Raw genomic sequence first — 22003 nt, 5'->3', positions numbered from 1 at the left:
CACAGACACCCTCTCTGTCTGCTCTTCCTCCTCTCGTATCCCCCTTCCCCACTTTTTAAAATTTCTTTTCGACAGTCTTTTGAAGTGCAGCCTCATCTCTTGCAGCTCTTTCATAATGCATGCCCATTTTGAATTTGCATGAATTCACTTTCCAGATGCTTCTGCTGCCATCTTGACTTACAATGATGTGTACTGTACAGTATTGGCTATTGTATTATGGTAGTATGAAAAGAATAATAATGGCTTTTTATGAGTTTGAGTTATTTCTGCATCGTCCCTCTCACCATTAGAAGATATTGCAGAAGGACCGAAATGTTCTGTAACCAGCTTTTATTGCCCCTGCAGTGACGCTGGGGCGGAGAAGAGTTCTCTGATGTGGATGATACTGCATCAGGAACTGATTGGCCGATGCTCAATTGCCAACAGTACCTGATGCATTGCCTTCAGCATCGAAAGAAACGTCACAACAGACTGAAAAATGCACTAAACAAGTGTATTAAATATACAAGTTTTAGATTTGTATTCCTGCTTCCAGGACTGTGAAACAGTAATAATAAACAGATACTCATCAATCACTTTACACACTTGCCACAGGGTTACCACAGAATCCAAATGTGTGTGTGTACGTATTTTAGTATTTTAGAGACCGTTGTGACCTGGGGGGTTAGGCTGTAATGATCATGGAGATATTGTAAAGCTCAAAGCAGTACTAAAGTTAAGCTGTGGTCCAATCCATCAACCTGACACTCAAAAATATGTTTATACTATCTGGTGTCTTATACCCCCCCCCCCCCACACACACACACACACACACACCCGTCCATTATGTCCAAACAGGACACTTGGGTCATTTGAGGTCATATGTTGGTGTGGGTTGTTTTTTTTCCCTGCTTAAAGCATCTTTGCAGAGATGTCCAAATGCACTGTATGTGTTAGACCAGTGCATTTGTCACATCAATGTGAGAAGGATCATCTGCTCTGACTTCAGTAACGTTGGGTGCGGAGACTTTCTCACACCTAGAGATGCACCCAGGGGACACACCCACCTCAGCCTCGCCTGGATTTGCAGCACCGACTGTCTCATTTGGTTCCACTGAGAAATGGGACCGATGGGAATGTTCTCTCATCCTCTTTTTCATTACTCTTGGATTAAATCTACTATTAATCTCTAAAAACTGTCTCATAACAGGTTTGATTACTCAAGTGCTTTATCTAAATGGTTCTGCCTTTATTGTCCGTGTGTTAAATCGCCTGCCAAGTAAAATAAACTTTTAATGAAGAGTAAAGCCTTTTGCACACTTATTTTGTGGATCACCCACTATTTACTTGCATATTCTTTAGTTTATTCCTAAATCATATGTTGTATTGGCTGATTGAGTCATCACATGAGTAGACAAGATCTCTACGGTGCAGGACAATAACTTGGCCCCTAAGTGTGAATTAGTTTAATCTGGTGAACTCATTCTGATTACAAGTCAAACACTGACAACTAGGATTAAACAGTGGATCTCTGGAATCCTGGAAGCAAAGAATCGACTTTTTGCCAAGAAAAGTTTGAGTTTGACTCTGCACCTACGGGTTATGGCACCACACAGAATTGAGCTCCAATCCTCTGTCATCCACACCCTGTGAGGAAAGGTCAGCATTAAATGAGAAGGTGCCAAGTCCATGTCTATCCGCTCATATCAGCAAGCTTTTGGCACATGTACATGAGCGTGCACACACACACACACTGACACACACAAACACAATCACTTGCTGTCTCTTCACCCATGGGAAATCCAGGAAGCCATGCCAATTCCAGCAGATGTTCCTGAAGCGCAGGCATCTTGTAAACACCATGAAATGTATTAGAGGCTAATGTAGTGGTTGTTGACGGAGGTCTTCAACACATGAGTTGACTTCACCACCTGCTGCACACACACAATGCACATGTACATACTGTACATTACATACACAAGCAGTGAGGTCTCCCAGCTTGACGGGGTCACCATGTTGCAACCCCAAAACTTAAGAATGGAAATAGAAATTTAAGACTGAAAAGAGGATTTACAGCAAATAGGGAACTTTTTAAATGCTCCAAACCAAGTATGATATGTCACAATATCACATCTTGGTTCCAAAATAATAAAGAAAAGTTTACAGCATGAGATGAAAGTAAAGATACAAGATTTTTTTTTTTTTTTTTAAATAAAAAAAACAAGGCTATTTATGTCGTTTTCTCATTATTATAAATAGGCTACAGCAGTAGAATCAGTATTAACTTTTCTAATGAGATTTATATTTTCTGGTGATGATACCCTTTTTTTTTTGCTGACTGCTCATCAGTCTATAGAGGGAGCCACTGTGGTCTGCTGATCGCTCATGAACCCCGGTGAGAGACAAACCCGGAGCTCAACCTGCCCGGTACACCGCCCCCAGCATGTCATACAGTACGAACCGCATGTTCATCACAAGTGCTGCTTGCTTCCACTCACTCGGCAGCAACCACCTCGCATCCACTGCACCGTCTGCAGGATAAAGGAGGAGAAAAAAAGAAGAAGAACAAGAAGGAGACCAGCCTGCTGCTTCGATCTGCAACCGAACATAACACGTTTTTTTTTTTCCTCCTCCTTCAGCCGGCGCCAGGAGAGCTGGAGATCCGCAGGTAATTGCAGGTAGGTCTCCAAGGCAGCACAGGATGGCAAAGCTACTGCTGTGATCAGATAACAGTGAAAACAATACTCAGGAGAGATTTGGAGAGAGAAAAAATAAAAACTCTGCAGTAGCACTTGTTTCTCATACTGTTCGCTTGTTTCAGGGAATTGTCCGGTAACAAGTGTCAATGGGGCTGTGTGGATGAACGGGACGCAATCAGATTTGAAGCGATTGGGGGGTGGCTTGTTATGTTGGACATGTACTTGTGCAAATAAACTTTTAATCAACACGGGCACTGCATGGCTGATTAACTCGTTCATTTTCCCCCCCTGACACTGACTGACACTCTTGGACATGTTTACGCACGATCTTTACGCGTATTACGCACTAAATCCTTTTGGAGAAAAACAGCAGAAAAACACTTGAAGTTGAAGTCGCAGATTTAGCTGGGGCGGTGCCAACATAAACATCACGCCAGCAGCGGGAGACGTTGGGACTCGTTAAGCAATGCCATCAGTGATGTAATAACTGGTATTAAAACTTGTAGGCTTGTCAAGCAAAAAAAAAAAAGAAGAGGAGAGGAGAGGAGAGGAGAGAAAAAAATGATCTTGCACGCTTTATCCAGTTGGTTCCTCCACATCTCGTTACAGTGCTCCTCCGACGTTTGGCCGACATGCTGGGGATCTGCGTGTGTCTGTGTGCGGTTTTCACGCATGTCCTCTCTCAGGAGCCCGAGGAGCCCATCTCCTACACAGTGAGTAAAACAAAATGATTTAATACCTGATAGTGGCGTTTTGTGGTCTTCCATGTTTGAGATGCTGCATCTGGGCTGATGTGTTTACTCATCATCTGCTCTGTGCTGTGTATCATCTCATGGTGGTCATTGTTGTGTGTCCTCAGTGCACAGAAGGCTATGAGTATGACAGAGCCAGAGAGCAGTGCAGAGGTGAGAAATGACACATCTCCTTCAATGTCAAGCTTGGGTTATTACCCCTGAGCAGCCTTTTTTTTTGCTTAATGTGTTTACATCTCTCATAAATCTGTATTTATTCTCTGAATGTTGTTAGAATAATACAGAAGTGCAGAAAATGCCTCATCTAATGCCTTCCTCTCCTCCTTGTGTCAGACATCGACGAGTGTGCCTTGTTAGCTGATGCCTGCAAAGGAGGGATGCAGTGTATCAACCACTTCGGTGGATACCTCTGCCTCCCTAAGAGTGCCGTCATCTACATTAGTCAGGAGGGGGGCGAGCAGGTGCCGTTGCCGGACCCGGGCCCCCCTGTCCCCGCCGTCCCGCCGAGCCAGCCTCAGCCCGTCCCCGTGTACCCCAGCGGCCCCCGAGGCCCCAGGCCCGGCTGGACCATCACCTGTTCGCCTGGATTTACTGCAGATGAGCAGAACGTCTGCAGAGGTGAGATCAAGCTGCCTGTGGGGTTAGAGCTCTTTTTTTTGTTTTTTTTGTTCAGCTGTAAGATCATATGAAGTACCATCAAAGTACTTTGAAAACTAGCCTTTCATTTTTTTTTTTTTTACTGCTTCACATCAACACAGACAGCTCTTCTTATCTCAGCAAGAGGTGCTGACAAGCTCCTCAGGAGAGAAATTGGACTCAGAGAGGGGACCACAAAGTATGATCTACAAGTGCATGGATGGCAGCCACACTCTCACATTTTTTAAAATCTTCCACAATATCAAAGATGAGCCGTCTGGCCCTCATGAAAAAGCAGATGACAACTTGAGATTACAGATTGGCATGTAGGCTGGCACAACTCAGTGCTGATAGTGAGAGGTGTTTTTAATCTCCTGAATATCAGTGGTGTGCTTTTGTTGGCCTGGAGGAATGTGTCTGACCTACGTAGGTATTTGATAATTACTCACTAACGACTTTAGAGGCTCAATAAGCAGGAGCTCCAGAGGTGAGCTGTTCATCCATCTGTCTGACAGCCATCAACGGCTAAACCATGCATAGTCGCCAGATGTGTTGCAAGCTTCTCGCTTTTTCTCTCTGTGATGTCATGTTTTTTAAACTCTCTGGTAGCCCACAGTGTGATGTTTTTGGCCAGAGTTCACCTTATGAAATTTTTTTTTTTTTTACAGTGTATACATATAGTTCTTGTTTTGGGTTTTACCTCAGGGGCAAATGAAGAAGGTTTTATAATGCTGTCTCAAGCTCTGTGCTCACATACAGCCTTTAGACCTACAGTACAGTAAATATTCCCTCGGCCTTGACAGTCAGAATCAGAATAAACTTAATTGTCGTTGTGCATGTACAACAAAACTTAGTCTGGCAGCTCTCTACAAAAATGATAAAATCTAAAAAAAAACAAAAAACAACAGGCTTGTGATTTCAGTAGCTGTGCAGCACTATGTGGGTGTGATCCTGTGCTTGAGCGAGACTCTTTGATCCTCTGAAATGGGGAGTGGTTTAAAGATTCATTCTTTGTCTCGCTAACACACACACATTCACACTCACGCACACACACACACACACACACACACACTCACATTCACACACAATGGTGGCCAGATGTTCATAGCTGCACCTGAGGGACAGGCATCCTCTTTACATCTTTTAGTCATTGTGAGAGAGATCAAGGAGGGTAAAATGTGGACTGTTTTTTTAGAGTCAGCTCTCTGAGTGTAATGTGAGGTGGAGTGTGTTACCGTGCCGTACATGTGTCTGGTGGTTTAAGAATCATGTGGTGACTGAGGCTTGCGGTCGCACAGCTCCGGTGAAAGTAACAAATTTGATTTTACACCTGGGGGCAAAGATTTGTGTGAGGTGTTTTATGTGTTTCTCTGAATTGGAACCCAATTAGGTTTTATTAGAGTGTAAAACATGGCAGCATATCAGCTAAAGTAACCACATAAGCGAGCTGGCATAGGTATAATACTTAGTCATTTACTGGTGTGCTGTTCCAGTGCAGGGGCTAAACAAAGATAGGCTGTTGCTGTCAGTGTTATTGCTTTGAAAAGACTGGAGGGCTTTAACTGGAAGGCATCTCATGTCGTTATGTGGGTGTATATTTCTGTTGGTGGAGTGATATAATCTTTGTTTACATCATTCTCCGGTTTCTCTGTCATTACCTTTAACTTTCTACAATGTGCCAATTGTTCTTGGACGCAGAATTGTCGTTCCTTTTTCTTTTTTCTTGTTGTTCCACAGTGGCTGTTTTGTACGGCTACGTATCTTGCAAAGCGAAGGAATTCCCATTAGCTTTCAATGGAGGGGAAACCTCAGTGTATCAAATAGCGCTTACATCAGGCTCCTTTTCCTGCAAACTCACCACTCTGTGGAGGAAACCCAGGGTGCAGAGTCAGGTAGGGCAAAGGGGAAGATGAAAGGCTGACACTGACTAAATAACCGCAGAAGTGCCGGAGCACTGACCGAGCCGGGACGTACCAACGTCATGGGTTGTTCTGCTGCTGAGCCGCTCTGGTGATTTACTGCTGAGTGTGTGGCAGTAATAGTAGAGAGATCAGCTAAATGCTCGGCAAAAAGCAAAGCCAATTTTCCAAAGCACAACTTAAATTGTAAAAAAAAAAAAAAAGTTTCTAAAAACAAAATAGCTTCTCTTAAGTGCGCTATTCTCTATGCTGATTAAAAGTGAAACAAACCACAAATTACATAATACACTTCACTGGTATTTTTCCTTTTAAATGCAACTTTAATATTCATTCCCATGTGCATAACTATTGCAAATGGGCAATAAAGCCTTTGGCCCCGAGTGTGAACCCGAGCCTAAGTGTGTGTTGTTGTAGTGCTACATAAGGGGAAGCTGGCTCTTCTACTCCAGCCCGGGCCACACAGAGAAAACTATGAACCTTTACTGTAAGTGTGACAGCTTAATGATGCCCCGCATTTCCATGACCCCCACCACCCTCCACCCCACCTCCAAACATACATACACATACTTGCTGTGTTGAGCGGTGGGAGATGCCTACAAGTGGCTTGTTGTACTCATGTGTGCGGGTATTCTCTCGCGCGTATTTTCATCCGAGGTGAGATCACTTCCTCTCAGAAATTGAGGTTGTCCGTCAAAACCGGTCGAGATCAGTCATTAAATCTGTTGAAAAGCGGAGAGCAGTTGCTTTATGATTCTCATTTACAGTTGAACACTGTTCGAGAGCACACCCTCTCGTTTTTTTTTAGAAATGCTAACTTAGCTTTGCTCTCAGTGGGTTCAGGCAATGGCATGTAACGCTGGTCAAAAGAGAATGATAAATATCACGTTCTTCACTCTGGCTTTACTTGTTCTCCTCATGAGTCTTGAGTTTACATACTTTACCTTCTGCCTATTTATTTTTCATCTCTAAATTAGACACTCATGCGCTGCAGTATGGGACATGAAAAGACATGCCACTCCTGTTTACCTGTCTGGTTTCCTGAGGTCATGTAGGCCGCATTACCACCTACATGCCTGACTAATTTCAGCTACGTCTGGACTCTCTTCACCTGCAGTGGCTGGAAATCTTTCCTAAGTATGTTCTATTAAGGCCTGCTAAGCCCTCTGTGACAGAGAACTTGTGTACTTTTCCGAACAAGGCCGAGTGCATGCAATAACATTTTTCCATGCAGATGCAATGCACTTGGGAGGAATATCTCTGGAATGTCAGTGGTGGTTGTTTTTTCCGTTTGTTCCCATCTTTTGTGATGGTAGGAATTACTCACCACCTTGACAGATAAGCATCGGATCGATCTGCGAGGAGCAGGAATGCAGAGAGCAGAACAAGCGCGGAGAAAGAGAGAAGGAGAGAGAGGGAGAGGGAGAGAGAGACAGGGAGAGACCGTTGGTTTGGAAAGCACGACGTGACGCTGCCAACAGGCTTCACGATTTGACCTTTACAGTTTGAACTTTTACGGCTCCACTTGCTGTCGTCTCATCCTGACATTTGCATTTGAAGGAACGAGCCGTGGAGACCGGTCTTTGGTGTTCCGCAGCCAATCTAAGAGGAGGATACACAGAGAGCGATAACAGTTTTTCAGGAAATTCCTTCAGATGTTATCCTGCTCGTGTTTGTTTCTCCTCAACTTCCATCAAAGATAAGCAACACAGATTTAGGAAATCTGTGCCGAAGACTTCAACGCTGAGGTGAACGCGATACAGATTACACAGGATGTTGAATTAAAACATTCTGCGATCGTTGTGTTGCTCGAGGGAGAGGAAGTGGGATCAAACAGAAAGCCTCTGCTTAATGAAAACTGACCCACTTTATGCAGGGGGACTTAAACACAACACACCTGAGGCACACCTTTGTGCCATGCTGAACCCTCCTATTACCAGCTAAGCTTCTTCTTCCACCTGTTCTCGGGCTGATGTGTCGTATACGCCACCGTCCTGGTGCCCTATGATTTTACTGTCCAGCTCGTTGCACCTGTTTCACTGCAGCTTCAGCTCTAACAACCACTGTTTCATCTCGGAGCCTGTGAAGTGTAGATGTGATACAGTCAGGGCAGCGTGCATTGGTCAGTGTGCAGATCACACAGTCAGGTTGTTGTTGAAATGCAAGATTTAGATGCGCTCTTTTATATTCTTCATGAACACAAGTTTTTTTTTTGCGGCAAAAGTATGAACATTTCCAACAGGTTAATCAATACTCTATGTTTAGTCTTTTGATTTTATTTAGTTTAGCATGTTAGCATGCAAACATACTAATCATAGAAGTTGTGAGCATTTTAGCATGCTGACGTTAGCATTTTATTCAATGCACAATTGCACCTAAGTCCAGCCTCATGGAGCCACTTCTGTTATTATACAGCTGAATCTATTTGATAGCTTACTAATATATATAAGTTATTAAACCAGAGTGCTATAACATAAGCTGTCCACTAGAGAGCACAAGTTTTTTTTTTAACTATAAAAAAAAAAGTCCTGCTTAATAACTACATTTCGTGAATCTTTGTCAAACACTTTCAGTTATGTTTTGTGTTAGCGTTAAAGAGAACGTTAATATTGGCCCTACACATTCATCAGCATCTATCTCAGAAATACAGTACTGGTCATGTTTGAAAGTCAGTAACTCGTGAATCAACATTGCTGAGATTTCTGGCTTTCAAAACTCACTTTCCACTTGTAAACTGTGCCAGAACCAAGAGGATGTTGCAACTCCTCAGTCAAAAAAAAAAGAAAGAAAGAAAGAAAGAAAGAATCAAATTTTCTATCTCTCTCTTTTAATTACTGGATATATTTTGACATCTGCGTCACTATAGCAACATGTTTTTGAGTCTCTTGATTTTTTTTTTTTTTTTTTTTTTAGAAACCAAGGAATCAGGGTAAAACAACTACAACTGAAACCTTAGCAATAACACCCTGTAACAAAACCCAACACATTACATGAGAAATAAATCTGAGTGTCTCTCTCTTGGCCTGTGCCGTCTTGCTGTTATTGCTTGTGGTTTTTGCTGCTGGCTCCTCTACTTGCCATCGTCGATGTGATGGCAGAGAGGAGCAAGTGGGAAGCAGCTTTGCCGTTGCCTCCTCTTGTGTAAGTGCTCAGTGTTGTTGTTAGTATTCTCCCAGAGGTCGGTGCCTGTCCAACGGCCAGCTGCTTCCTCCTCTGATGTGCTTACATGTGTTGATCTTTCCGTTTACCTCATGATGGAAAGGGACACAGGGCTGCTATAAATCACTATTGCGCTCAGCTGGGTGACACACATGCGATCGCACAATTCGCGTTTCTCACCCTCTTTTCTCTTTCTCCTGATTCTTGTTATAGCGCAGGGATATTTTGACCATACTTTCAAGGCGTCCGTGTTTACAGCTTTCATTCCTTCCATGCCACAAATTTTCTATGAAGGCTGTAAATAGCTACAGCCTGACTATCAGCAGGTCGGATGGGCAGAGTGATTGATCTTCTTCACGTTGAATAGCAGGAGGGTTGCTCTGCTTTGCCACCACTTCTTTTCTTTTTTTTTTCTAGGCTTTTTTTTCAGAGTAACAGGAAGGATTATTATCTGTCGGGAATGTAGCTGGCACACTGGACGGATTTTCAAGAACGTCAAGACTTTGCCCGACCTTTAGAAGAGTGTGGAACAAACTCACAAATCAGTTAGTAAGTGTCAACATGACTAAAAACTCCTGTTCCTCCTGAACAATGAGGGCGATGAGTGGGGAATCTTGGGAGTGGTGCAAATAGCCAGGCGCATGGAAATATTTCATGCCCTAATACGGATGGAAATACGCTGAATATAAAGTTTGAGCGTCTTGAATTCTTTGATTTCTTATCTGCTTTGTGTTTGGACTTGCATTGAAAGGGGAAACACCACCACTCCCATTTGTCCCGAGGTCGTGTTCAAGCCAACGATGGGCTTGCGTTTCACACTGTATTGCAGGGAGAATGAATACACAAATGACATAACATGCACCGCGCGGTGTTGGTTTGCCAGGAGCGGTGATATTAAGGTGTTTGAGGTTAAGCGAAAACCTAACGCTCGGGGGCTGTTGTATGACAAGCTGATAAATTTGACACTGTGAAATTTTATGGGCTATTAACATTGCACATCTTGCCCCCTGCTTTCCCAAAGATTGAATTATCCAATAATCAGAGGGAAACAGAGATGCAGTCCAACAGCAGGATGACTCCAACTGTTCTTTGGAACAGCTCCTGCTTTCCATTGCAGTGGTTCAGTGAAAACAAGACTAAATGCTCTCAAGTGATAATTACAACAAGCCCTATCATGTCAGGATAAATCTGGAGCAAATAACACATTGTTCTGAAATCAGGCCAAATCATTTTTTAAGTCCCCATTTCAGGCAGACATGTTTGTTTTTTTCATTTAGATCCACACGCTACCACACATAACACACGCACATCAACCACACATGTCTTCATAGTGTATGACTAAACATTAGCTCTGCAGAAAAGGCCATTTAATGTTCAAGCTCCTCAAACAGGACCTCTGATTCACACACACACACACACACACACACACACACACACATACACACACACCACTAGTCCGAACACACACACTCACATTCTTTGAGCTGCCGCCATCCCCGTTACTCCCCCAGCTCCCGCAAGGCATTTAGAATTAATCTCCCTGAAAAGCAAGGAGTTTTTAACTCTGACATCACATATGCATACACGGTTGTAAATCTAACTTCAAATCTGAAAGAGCCCTCTTTTTTTTTTTTTTTTTTTTGTTTAAAAAATAAAAGCCCCCACCCTTCTTGCTCTCATTCTTCCCTCCCACATCTTCCACTCTTCTGCTGGACAGCCTTATCTCTCCCTGTGACGTTACAGCAGGCTTGCTCTTAGAGGAAACTTGTTAAATAAATTTTTTTGGAGGGGGGGAGAAAGAGAAAATTGACCTAATAGAACAGTCACTTCTCCTCGCATGCAACACATCATCACATGTGATGGCTTGTTGCAGTAAAAATCTGTTTTCCTGTGTAAACTATATGAACTGTACTGCATGTGAGTCAGAGCCAGCTAGCATGGGATGCCCTCCCAACCCCTCCTCCATACACCCACAAACCCACTTCTGCACACACACACACACTTTTGTGTAACTTTGCATTGGCAGCTTCTTAAAGGTTTAGCGACAAAGTAACAGTTACCGCAAGATATTCCCATGAATGAACTTCTTGGACCGCGTTCAGCACATATGCTTTTATTTAGAGCTCTCCGGGCGCTCTTGAAGGGAGTGAGGATGACTCTTTTCTGTACACCGAACTTCTTGGGAAGCATCGCTGCATTCAAACAATTTACAGTCGTGTGCAGTTGCCTCTCTTTCTCCAACAGTTCATGGTTTCTCCACCTTAGGTAGGAGAGTGTGGGAGCATGATCCGCAGCCTGCAGATGTCTGCCCCTGTGCCTTAATGATTCACAGTCTCCCTGGTCGCCAAGACCGTGGCATAAATGTTGTCAGACTCGTGCCAGGTAATTCAAACTCATTCCAGGTCCACCTGATTTCACTCTGGTTGGCAACGATGGTCTTAAAAAAGCGAGCTAATGTCGCTAAAAGGATTTGATTGGTAGTCCAAGTCCTGAAGCCATATGTGGACCCCCCTTTGGCGTCTGCTTTTTTGTCCTGAATTTATTCTGAACGGAGTGGAGTGGTGCCAGCTGTAATCTGTCAGATTCTGCTGCCTGTCTGAGCTTTGCACTAATCCCGTCCAGGGACATAAAAGCTTAAATCAATGAATTGTCCACTGTGACCTTCCTGTCTCCAACAGGAAGATCTGTTCGAACTTTGGTCATCCTCAAACATTTATTTCAACTGCCAGGCAAAAATGTCAACAAGTCCAAATATGTGAACTCCCAATGAGCAAATGTTAACAAACCAAGATGCTAAAGCTTGGCGAAGTCACCAAAATTTACGGTTGACTTGACGGGCATCATACTTTTGTTGTCAGTTTCTTGGCAGTGTGACAGCATCAATAGACAAGACCTTATTTTATCAAGAGCCTCAGACTTGTGCTGTCTGAATGTGCAGCCAGAAGGCAGGGCATTTCCAGTCTCAATGAATCACCAAATATCTCCAGGAAGTAGGTGTGGCTGTGAATCACTGGGGCTTGATCCCGGCTTCTTACTCTTGCCGTCTCCTGTCTTGTTTGTTGACATCCCTGCAGATATTTTAATGTACTATACAGATATGTGTTTACTCAATTTCATATACCATACCCACCCAGACAGGTGTAACCCTAACCTCAAATCATCCAAAGTTAAACATCTCAGGCGAGGTATCTTCTGACCTAAGAGGCTGGATCTGGATGCTGCAGGTGACGGAAACGCTCTAATGCTTCATGTCTTGAAGCCGTCGGGCTGGTGCAAGTGTGTCGGTACATCCCCGCAGTGTGATCTTGCTGTGATCTGAGCATTTCAATTCTCGCTGCTGGTTCCCGATGCACTTTCCCACATCGCTTTTCAAGCCACATCAGAGCGTAGATTCTCAAGGACAACGCGGCTTTTAACTTTGTCCTTTACAAAGCGGTTCAGTGGGCGACAAGCCCTCGTCTTGGCATTCCTCCCTCTATGTAATTCGCACCTGTTGTCTCTCAGGTGCACCTTTAGATAAGCCCAGGTTTTGTCCCTAATGTACTGAGCTCATCTTATCACCGTGCCCCCTCAGAGTTGAGCCTCTTTCCTTTCTTTCCTTTAAGGTTTGAGGACAACTCACCTTCTGTCTGACTTTTGTTTCACGTGCTCTTCCGCAGTAAGTCGAGCCGATTTCCCACTGGACGGTGGAGGTTGTGGGACTCTCTAATAGGACATAAAGGCACTGAGAGAAGGGTTGATCATCATGAATCGTCAATCACAGATATCTATGCTCATTTTAATAGTTGGATCATCCATTTTACATGTGTTAGTGTTTTTTAATAGGGGCTCCGTCATTGTGTTAGAGTTTGTCTCAGGTGCATTGAATCTAAACCCTGCAGGAGGGATAACACCAGCATATCTGTCATGTCAGCAGTGTGTGTTACAGAGGGACCGAGTGCAGCTGCATGTTCTCCAGTCAGTTTCTTCTGATTACTGTTGCACACGTGTCAAATCACAATGCAGTAATAGTAACCCCTCCTTTCCTGCATGTGTGTGTGTGTGTGTGTGTGTGTGTGTGTGTGTGTGTGTGTGTGTGTGTGTGTGTGTGTGGTAGTAAGGATAACTGTCTGTCATGCTCTTTAACTGATGCCCACTGGCTGTCTGCATATGATGGTTTTATGTCAGACCACCCAAGAGGACTGCTGGTGGCCCCACAGGGATGAGAGTATACAGTATGGGTGTATTAGTAGTGCATGTGTGTTGGGGGGGAGGGGGGGGTCATAGAAGTTCAGAGAAAAAAAAATCAAGCAAGATGGAGCCTTATAGCATGAAAAAAAAACATTTTTAAAAGGCTGTGGCTCCAAACAAACCAAAATTGAGAACTTGTTTGCAGGAGAATCTTTCCACTGATGTGTCATCATGTGTTCAAACCCCAGACTGGAGGAAGAAAAAAAAAGAAAAACACTTGTTCAAACATTGATACACTGGTGATTGTATGTACAGACTAACTCATTTTAAACAATTTGGCCAGGCTTTAAGATTTCTGCTGATAATCATGTTCACCATTAACTGAAAAGCTGTTTTCCTGTGTAGATGTTTTATTTTTTGTTGCTTCAGTCTGGTTTGAATTGGTTTATAGAAATGTAGCATCTTTCTGGCCAGAGCGTTGTGTTTTTAAGCTTCTTATACTAACATCAAACTGCTCCTTATCGTGTTGTGTAACTTCCTAATGATGGGTGAGAGATGGAAAACCCAATGCGTTTGGATCTGTGTGCTTTTTGGCCCAATGGATGTCTGTTGAGAGAGAGAGCGAGGTGTTACGGTCGAAAGCACATGACTTATCAGTTGAGCTCTTTCTCCTTCTCTCTCTCTCTCTCTCTCATACACACACACACCCACACATTTACACACACAAACACAAACTTCCCCCTTCAAAAAGCTGTCCTGTTAGCAGAAGATATGATCTGTGTTTTCCCCTTCACCCGGAGCTGCTGAATAAAAGCCTTCTTTATTTAATCGCCTGCTCTCTGTGTGAACATGTGTGAGTTTGCCCCACGTGTGTGATGTGATGGTCCCAGTGATCACAGATTTTTTTTTTTTTCTGTCTGCGGAAAACAGCTCACACATCACAGACCACAGACTGCATACAGTCCAGACATGTCGCTCTGCTTTGTCTGCCATATGTTCCTGCATACAGTCGACTTTCAGTCCGTGTAGCTTCCTCTCATCGGGTCCTTGTGTGTCGTTTGTTGCAGACATAGACGAATGTGCGACAAGTAGACACTCATGCGGCCCTGAACAGACGTGCTACAACACCAGAGGCTCCTACAGCTGCCAGTGTCCTCCAGGCTACCAGAGGAGCGGAGACCGCTGTGTAGGTGAGTCGTTGTCAACTGCAGATGCAAAACACGCACCAAATACCGCCGCCTATATCTCCATAGTATTCCCCCGTACATGTATGTGTTTGTGTTATCCCGGCAGACAGAGACGAGTGCGCCCTGACCCACTACTGCATGCACAGATGTGTGAACACGCAGGGCTCGTACTACTGCAAGTGCAACACGGGTCACAAGTTGGCCAGCAACAACCACAGCTGTGTTGGTAAGTCGCCGAAAGTCATGTGTACTCATGTGTGAGTGTGTGTGTGTGTGTGTGCGTGTTTTAGCATTGAATTATAAAAACATTTTGCTTCAGTGCGTTGTTATTCACAGGCAGGCTATCAGACATTTCATGTTGGAGCAGATATCCACCCAATCTACCCAGTTGTCAGGCTGACTTTTTGATATTTTTGGATACCTGTTGCAACTTGCACACTCAATGCAAATGAAAAGTGTGTATAATGATTATTATTATGATGATTTTTTAAATTAATATTTCACAGTCTTATTTTGCTTTGCTGTAAATATAAGTAGAGCAAAACCACCGCACACCAGGTCAACAGAGAATTCAATGTACACGATACAAGATGAAACATAATAACAAGTAAACAGCACTAATAAACAGGGGGATGGAAAGCGGTGCAGCAGAGGATGTCAGCTCAGGTTAAGCTTGTCGACACTTGGTGTGTTTCTCTCATTTCTCAAGTTTTCTCAGGATACAGATATTTTGAGGTCAGGAATGGCTTTAACAAAACAAATGGTGCACAAGCTGTTGCTTTGAATGCCTGGAGGCTCAGAGCTATCATGAGATTGACCGTGCAACCTGAACCCACAGAGCAAATCTCCCGCTGAAGTCAAAGGAAGTTATTGAAGAGGTCGTGCCGTGATAGAGAGCTGTTTATCTCTGAAACTGAATTTAGAAATCCATGAAAACCCCTGACCCCAGCTACAGTATGCTGAGACGTGTGTGTGTTTGTGGTTTTATGCTGAGTGTGTGTGTGTGTGTGTACTGATGTGTTATGATCCTTATCACACTGTACATGTAAAACAACTGCTTTTGTTCCAGATGTGAATGAGTGTGATGTGGAGAGTCCCTGTCAGCACCACTGCTACAACCTGATTGGCTCCTTCCTCTGCCAGTGTGACCAGGGCTACGAGCTGGCACAGGACATGGTCTCCTGCCAAGGTCTGTCTATCTATCTATCTATCTATCTATCTATCTATCTATCTATCTATCTATCTATCTATCTATCTATCTATCTATCTATCTATCTATCTATCTATCTATCTATCTATCTATCTATCTATCTATTTTCAACATGCGCTGCCCTCATTCACTGTGTATGTGGTTGTGTGTGTTTTGTACAGATATCGATGAATGCAGTTTCTCCAGCTACATGTGTCAGTACCAGTGTGTCAACAGCCCAGGAAGTTACTCCTGTGAGTGTCCAGATGGATATCAGCTCCAAGGGAACAGGTTGTGTCAAGGTACTGCTGGCCTCTTCTTCTTCCATTAGTCTTTATTTTTTTAATCCCTTCTTAGTTTATTTATTTATCTATCTTACCCTCCTCTGTGTTTTCACACACAACAAACTTCCCAAAGCGAGTCCTTTCCTTCTCTCTCCCTTCCTGCCCTCCCTGGGAAACTCGATCGTCCCCGCTATCATCCTCTATTCTACCTCTTGAGCAGGAACGAAACTCGCCCTGAACCGGTGCTGTCATCGAAAGAATGCAGAGGTTAGGCAACACAAACACAGCAACTTAGCTGTTGCCCCGTTGAGCCACCTCTGTGAATTTATATGCATGATGTTGGTTTCTTGAAGTGGATTTATTTGAAGCCCCGGCGTTCTCCCAGAGGGTGAGCTGTTATTTTTTCCTCTCCCCCTCGGTCAGGTGCAGGCTTAATAGGGGGAGCCATGAATCCGGCCTGTTGTGTCAGGGGGACCTTTTGGTGATGAATCCAGGTTGCTGTGCCAGAAATAGCCCTGTGGTTTGAGGCACGTTTGATGGGGCTATTTTCATGGTGCTGCAGGGAACGAGCTGCAGTCAGGCCCGCGTGGGGTTGCATCAGGGGCTTCCCTCTTGTGTTCCCTTGCATCTTCCAGGCTGCTGGAAGTTCAGCTACAACCCTAAAATACCATTCCCAAATTGTACATGTTCTGAACTTTGACTGTGTTTTCACAGCTCAGTTTCATGAAGCGTGTAGAGTTTGTGTGTGTGTGTGTTTTGGAAGAGGGGGATACAAGTATTGTCATCCAGCTATTTTTGACTATTCAGTACTTTTCTCTCTCTCTCTTTCTCTCTCTCTCTCTGTCACTCCGCCAATCACAAGACATAAATGAATGTGAGACGGGGACCCATAACTGCCAAGAAGATGAAATGTGTTGGAACTATTACGGAGGCTTCCGCTGCTATCCCAGAAACCCCTGCGAGGCGCCCTATGCCAAAACCTCCGAAAAGTCAGTAAACATCATCCGTTTATTTTTTTATTTCGCTATCATCAGTTGATTTTATTACAGAGATTGTCATAATTCTGGTGTGTTTGCAGTCGCTGTATCTGCCGCTCTCAGGCCGAGTGCCAGGGTCTCCCACCATCGATCGTATACAAATACATGAGCATCCAGGCCGACCGGACCGTGCCAGCGGACATCTTCCAGATCCAGGCCACCAACATCTACGCCAACACACACAATCTCTTCAGGATCAAAGCTGGGAATGAGGGAGGAGAATTTTTCCTGAGGGTAAGTGTAAGTGTGAATTTTTGTTTTCCTTCTGAGAAGCTGTGGGATTAGCAGATTAAATGCTAAACATTTTGACACTGTTATTGTGTTGACGATTAGCCAGGCTGAGAGTTTGTTGACATGTGCCACCTGTAACACAGTAGTTACAGTTATGCTGCATTCACAAAATATTATCTAACACTAAAAGTCAACACCCATGCTAGCACAAACCCACAATTACCCACTGTGGGCCCTGTGCAGGCTAATGCCATCACGCAAACAAACTCAGAGTCAGAAGGCTAACATATTGATGTCCAGCATGTATAACGTTAAAAGATTTATTTAAAAAGAAAAAAAAAATCTGTATTTGTGCGCTCTCAGATTAACGAAATCTTCTTTTTTTAAAATTGTTTTCTATTTCTTTTTGCAGCCTTCCAGCAACGTTAGCGCCATGCTGGTGCTAACCAAGCCCCTGTCGGGCCCTAAGGAGTACATTGTGGACCTGGAGATGATCACTCACCATCTGAACATGAACTACCGCTCCAGCTCACTGCTGCGGCTCACAATCATAGTCGGGCCCTACGCTTTCTGAGCACGCAAATTCCCAGCAGCCCACATAACGTCTGGTTCAGCAAACATAGCAGTGCAGCACAGCAGATGCCTGTATCAGCATAAAATACTGATCATTTTCATACAATACATGCATACAACATATAACGTAGGCTGTCACCGACTCATACTGTACAGCAGCACAGCAGTTGCAATAAGCTTGCTCAAGACAACACAAGTCCATGCTGTAACCACATGTGACCACTGGGCGTCTTTTTCTCTCAAGGTGCTGGGAGGCATTGTGTGACCAAAAAGTTTCAAGTGCCCACCGCTATCAGGCACTGTGTTTCAACAACTGCACTTAAAAACTAAAACCCTTTTCATTGTTAAAGTTGAAACATTTCGGACTCTTAAGTGCCTGAAGCGGACATGAGAAGAAAAAAAAAAAAAGCTCTATGCAGCACTTTCACCTGCAGTGGCTGTTTGCTACTACTGTACTAAAAACAATAGGGAGCAGAACAGTGGCACTCAGGAAAAGAGGCCTAGTGGACACACATCCGAACTGTGATCAATCTTTGATGCAGCTGGATCTACATTTATCACTTTGTACAAACCACAGCTGCTTGCAATAACCAGTTTGTGCACCAGTGAAGCACTCTTGTTGTGAGAAAGAGAGGGAAAAAAAATAAATCATATTTTCTATATTAATGTACATGACAAATACCCGGTATGAGCATCTTTTGATATTTAAAAAGTAATTTGTAAATCACAGCTTTTGTTGATACATGTTGTTAGGGGTTAGTACTGCTGCGCCACGCTATCCGTGCAAGTTTCTGTATAATTTTACTCATGAGTAATAATTTCCAGAGAAGTCCAGAACAGTTCAGAAGTGTAAAGGGAGGGAATTTGCCTGTGAGTTGAGAGTCTGCTTAACTTTGTATGACAACAAGCTTCATGCTCATAGACTATACCCACAGGAGTTAAGTCGTGTATATACCTAGGTAACAAATCTGTGTGTGTGTGTGTGTGTGTGTGTGTGTGTGTGTTTGTATGTGTGTGTGTGCCTGGCTTTGTTTTGCATGCATGCGAGTGAAAGTGTGAAACACAGAGGGAGAGAAAGGGAAAGAGTGAGAAAGAGCTTGTTCTCTGCCCCGGGTTTAGTGGATGTGGTTGAGCTGTTTATGCGTTTCTTTGATGCCATCCTAACAGCCCTCGGTCACAGAGGCAATAACAGAGATTTTTGAACTCGACAAACACGCACAGGAAATGACGGCTTTCACAACACGCCTCGGCCAATTGACCGCTCATTGGTGCCACGGTGATTCTCCTGAGGAACATCTGGGCTTTCTAATGTCGGTCCCAGTCAAGAAGTCACACTGGCACCAGGCTGGCTTGCGTGATAAAGATAATTACAGTGCTTTTGCTGCGTATAGCTGGTTCATGTGTGAAACAGGGGATTATTAAAGTGTTAATACAGTGCCACCCCACCACACTTTTTTTTATTTTTTTTGGCAGAATGAGAAATCTTTCACTACCTGCTTTGCCTTTTCGTGACTCCATGTGTCTGCTCTGGCTTATTGCTGAAACACTGTACACTGTAGACACACTGCACTGAAAACCACATGAAAACCAACATGTTGTCACTACTCTGTAAGTGTAGAAAGTTATCCATCTTCGCCTTTAAAGTCTTTCATGTGGTTTCAGCAGTGATCATGCCATAGTGCCTTAGAGGTATAAACTCAAAAGAAATGTAACACTAATCAGTCATGCTGTCAAGACTCTTAATCATTGAACTTGCCTTAATGTTTTTTCTCTTCTATTTAAAATATATTTTGTCATATGTATCTTATATTGATTGTAATCTGAAGAGCAAAAGTTATATTGAACATGTTGAATAAAATCTGATGGATAAACGGGGCTAGGTGTTTGTTTCCTATATGCACAAGAGCAGAGAAACCGTGGAAATGTGTGAGAAGTGGTCGTAAGAAATGTTGTTCTGCACTGTGAACAAGATCTGACTTCACATACAGTGTAATGGAAAATGCAGTGGTTGTGTGAAATGCTCCACTGCTCTTCTCATGCTTTTGGGAAAACGTGAGGATGATTTCATCTGAATCTAACAATGATAAATTCAGTGAACATGATGCTCTAGCCATCATATCTATCTTATTTAAAGGGATCCGGGGGGAATATAATAACAGTATGTTCAGTCAATGTGTGCTGAGGGACAAATGTGAAGCCTGCACACACACACACACACAATGTATTTAGATCTGAAATTGGTTGGGAGTGGTTTTATGGTAAGTTGTTACTCAATCATTCTGCTGTCTAGAGCTTTAGTCAGAGCAGCGCTGGGACGTGTAAGATGATACATGATGTGTCATTGTTCCCCTAACCCCATCTTCAGCTCCCCGCTCATTGGAGCCGTGTTTTTGCTGTCCGTGCATGATTCAACCCCCAGGAGAAAACATTGCTCACCCACTTTTTCTGTGACGCAACCGTGCGCTGAACTTCTTCAAGAGCGCTAACGTTTCCAGGTCCTGGTTCCTGATTAATATTCCACTCAGGGTAACGGTGAAGATAATTAACTTTATCTCCCTGCATATAGCTTAGACGTTCCATTAATCACTGTGAGATTTATTAAACAGATCAAAGGCCGAGTTCCTGGCCCAAGATCACAGAAAAGAGGGAGAAACCCTGAAAGTTCAGTAAGTTGGATGTTTGTTACCCTCTGTCATCTCCTTGCTACAGTATCCCAGTGATGCAATAATATAATCTAAACTCGTTGGAGTTCAAATTTTTGTGCACTGTTCCACTAAAAAGTCATCCATCCCAACTGACTGTCAAACTCCAAAGGCAACTGGGTGTAACAGCAGTCAGTGATGGTTAGCTCATCATCAGAATACTTTCTACTACTGTTAAGTATCTGAAGGCCAGATTCTTTGCTTTGGTTTGGGAAGAAATACAGTAACAAGTACCTACTGTATCAGATACATTACAAAACAGGACCCTGAAGAGGCCCCAGAGCTCTGGGGTCCCACAATAACCTACTGACACCCCTATTCATTCTCTGCTAGTTGGTCATCATTGATTTGGGACACTGTTTTTGATTGAACAGAATTGTATCCGAGCATGTTGTGAAGCATTTGCAAAGTTGTTTTTAAAATATTTTAAATCATGGATATTTTTGGCAGACTGAGTTGGACTGTCCTTATTGGCCGTTGCTCTGTCAAAATGAATTGGCACCAACGCTGTATTAGGAGGCATTTACAGCCGGCAGTGTCACCAAATTAGTGCATTTGTTGATAGATTTAGAAACTAGGTATAAAACCAATATATGACTGGATCGTGTATGGATGCCAACCATGGGCTTAGGGCTACACCTCTTGGTACGGGCAGTTATCCAGCTGCACTGGGAAATGGAGAAGGACTTCCAATTCACTGAGCCTTGCCTTCATTACATAAAATAAACTACTTTCATTACATGTATCATTATGACCAAAGGAGGCAGAGGGATAACTACACATTAAGACACACTATAAGCACACGGAGCAGGAAAGAAGGAGGCAAAAGAAACGCCCTATTAACAAATAAAGGATTTCTGTCCTCTGAAACACCACAGGGCTTTTAAGTTTTGAGTTTGCATTAACATGCAGCCAAACAGCAAACTGCAGCACATGAAAATGATGCTTCTTATTAAAACAATGCCCCATCACTTTTTGAGGAAATACAAGCTGACAATCTTTCTCTTCTTTTCCCTTGTTGGCATGTTGCTGTGTTTCTTTGAGTGGTACCAACACCTCCTGTTGTGCATGGTTCATCTACTGACAAATTGGGAGCCACACATAAAATCCGCCTCATGGCACTCCACAAGGTACCTTTGAACTGAATGAACTATGTACTTATTGCGCTCCCAAAGTAGCAGAAGCTGAGAAATCATCAATTTAGGTCCTGACTTCCATAATGCAACTGTTAAATACCTTGATCTTTACCTTAAAGGGATAGTTCAACATTTTGGCAAATTGGCCCATTGCCATAATCCCTATAGTCATAGTATAGGTTCCTTTGATTGTCAGAGCAAGCTATCTTTAGAACGGCAGAGCTGGAAGTTCATGGGATTTCTTGGTTTCCCTCATCAAACTCATCAAATACACAATCCAACAACTCCAAAACGCTCTGGTGGACAACTTGTGACCTGCACATTCACCACGCTATGAGATAATAACGGAACGT

At 43.4% G+C, this 22003-nt stretch overlaps 1 protein-coding gene across 2 annotated transcripts; it reads left to right on the top strand.

Moving 5' to 3' along the window:
• Positions 1–2358: 2358 nt before the first annotated feature.
• efemp1 (EGF-like fibulin extracellular matrix protein 1) lies at positions 2359–19683 on the top strand. Of its 2 annotated transcripts, none has more exons than XM_085800008.1 (11): positions 2359–2657; positions 3288–3391; positions 3538–3583; positions 3764–4048; positions 14379–14501; positions 14605–14724; positions 15568–15687; positions 15870–15989; positions 16834–16960; positions 17050–17242; positions 17652–19683. In XM_085800008.1, the coding sequence occupies exons 2-11, from the start codon at positions 3311–3313 to the stop codon at positions 17811–17813; spliced, it is 1377 nt and encodes a 458-aa protein (XP_085656134.1). In that variant the 5' UTR covers positions 2359–2657; positions 3288–3310; the 3' UTR covers positions 17814–19683. The 2 variants fall into 2 exon arrangements, with proteins under 2 accessions (XP_085656134.1, XP_085656133.1); XM_085800007.1 differs by having other exon boundaries at positions 2428–2647.
• The last annotated feature ends 2320 nt before the right edge of the window (positions 19684–22003 follow it).

The sequence above is a fragment of the Trachurus japonicus genome, chromosome 15, assembly GCF_045865225.1.
Source record: "Trachurus japonicus isolate A0001 chromosome 15, Traja_1.0".
NCBI lineage: Eukaryota > Metazoa > Chordata > Actinopteri > Carangiformes > Carangidae > Trachurus > Trachurus japonicus.
Note: the sequence above shows the minus strand (reverse complement) of the source record. Positions and strands in the feature narration are given on the sequence as shown.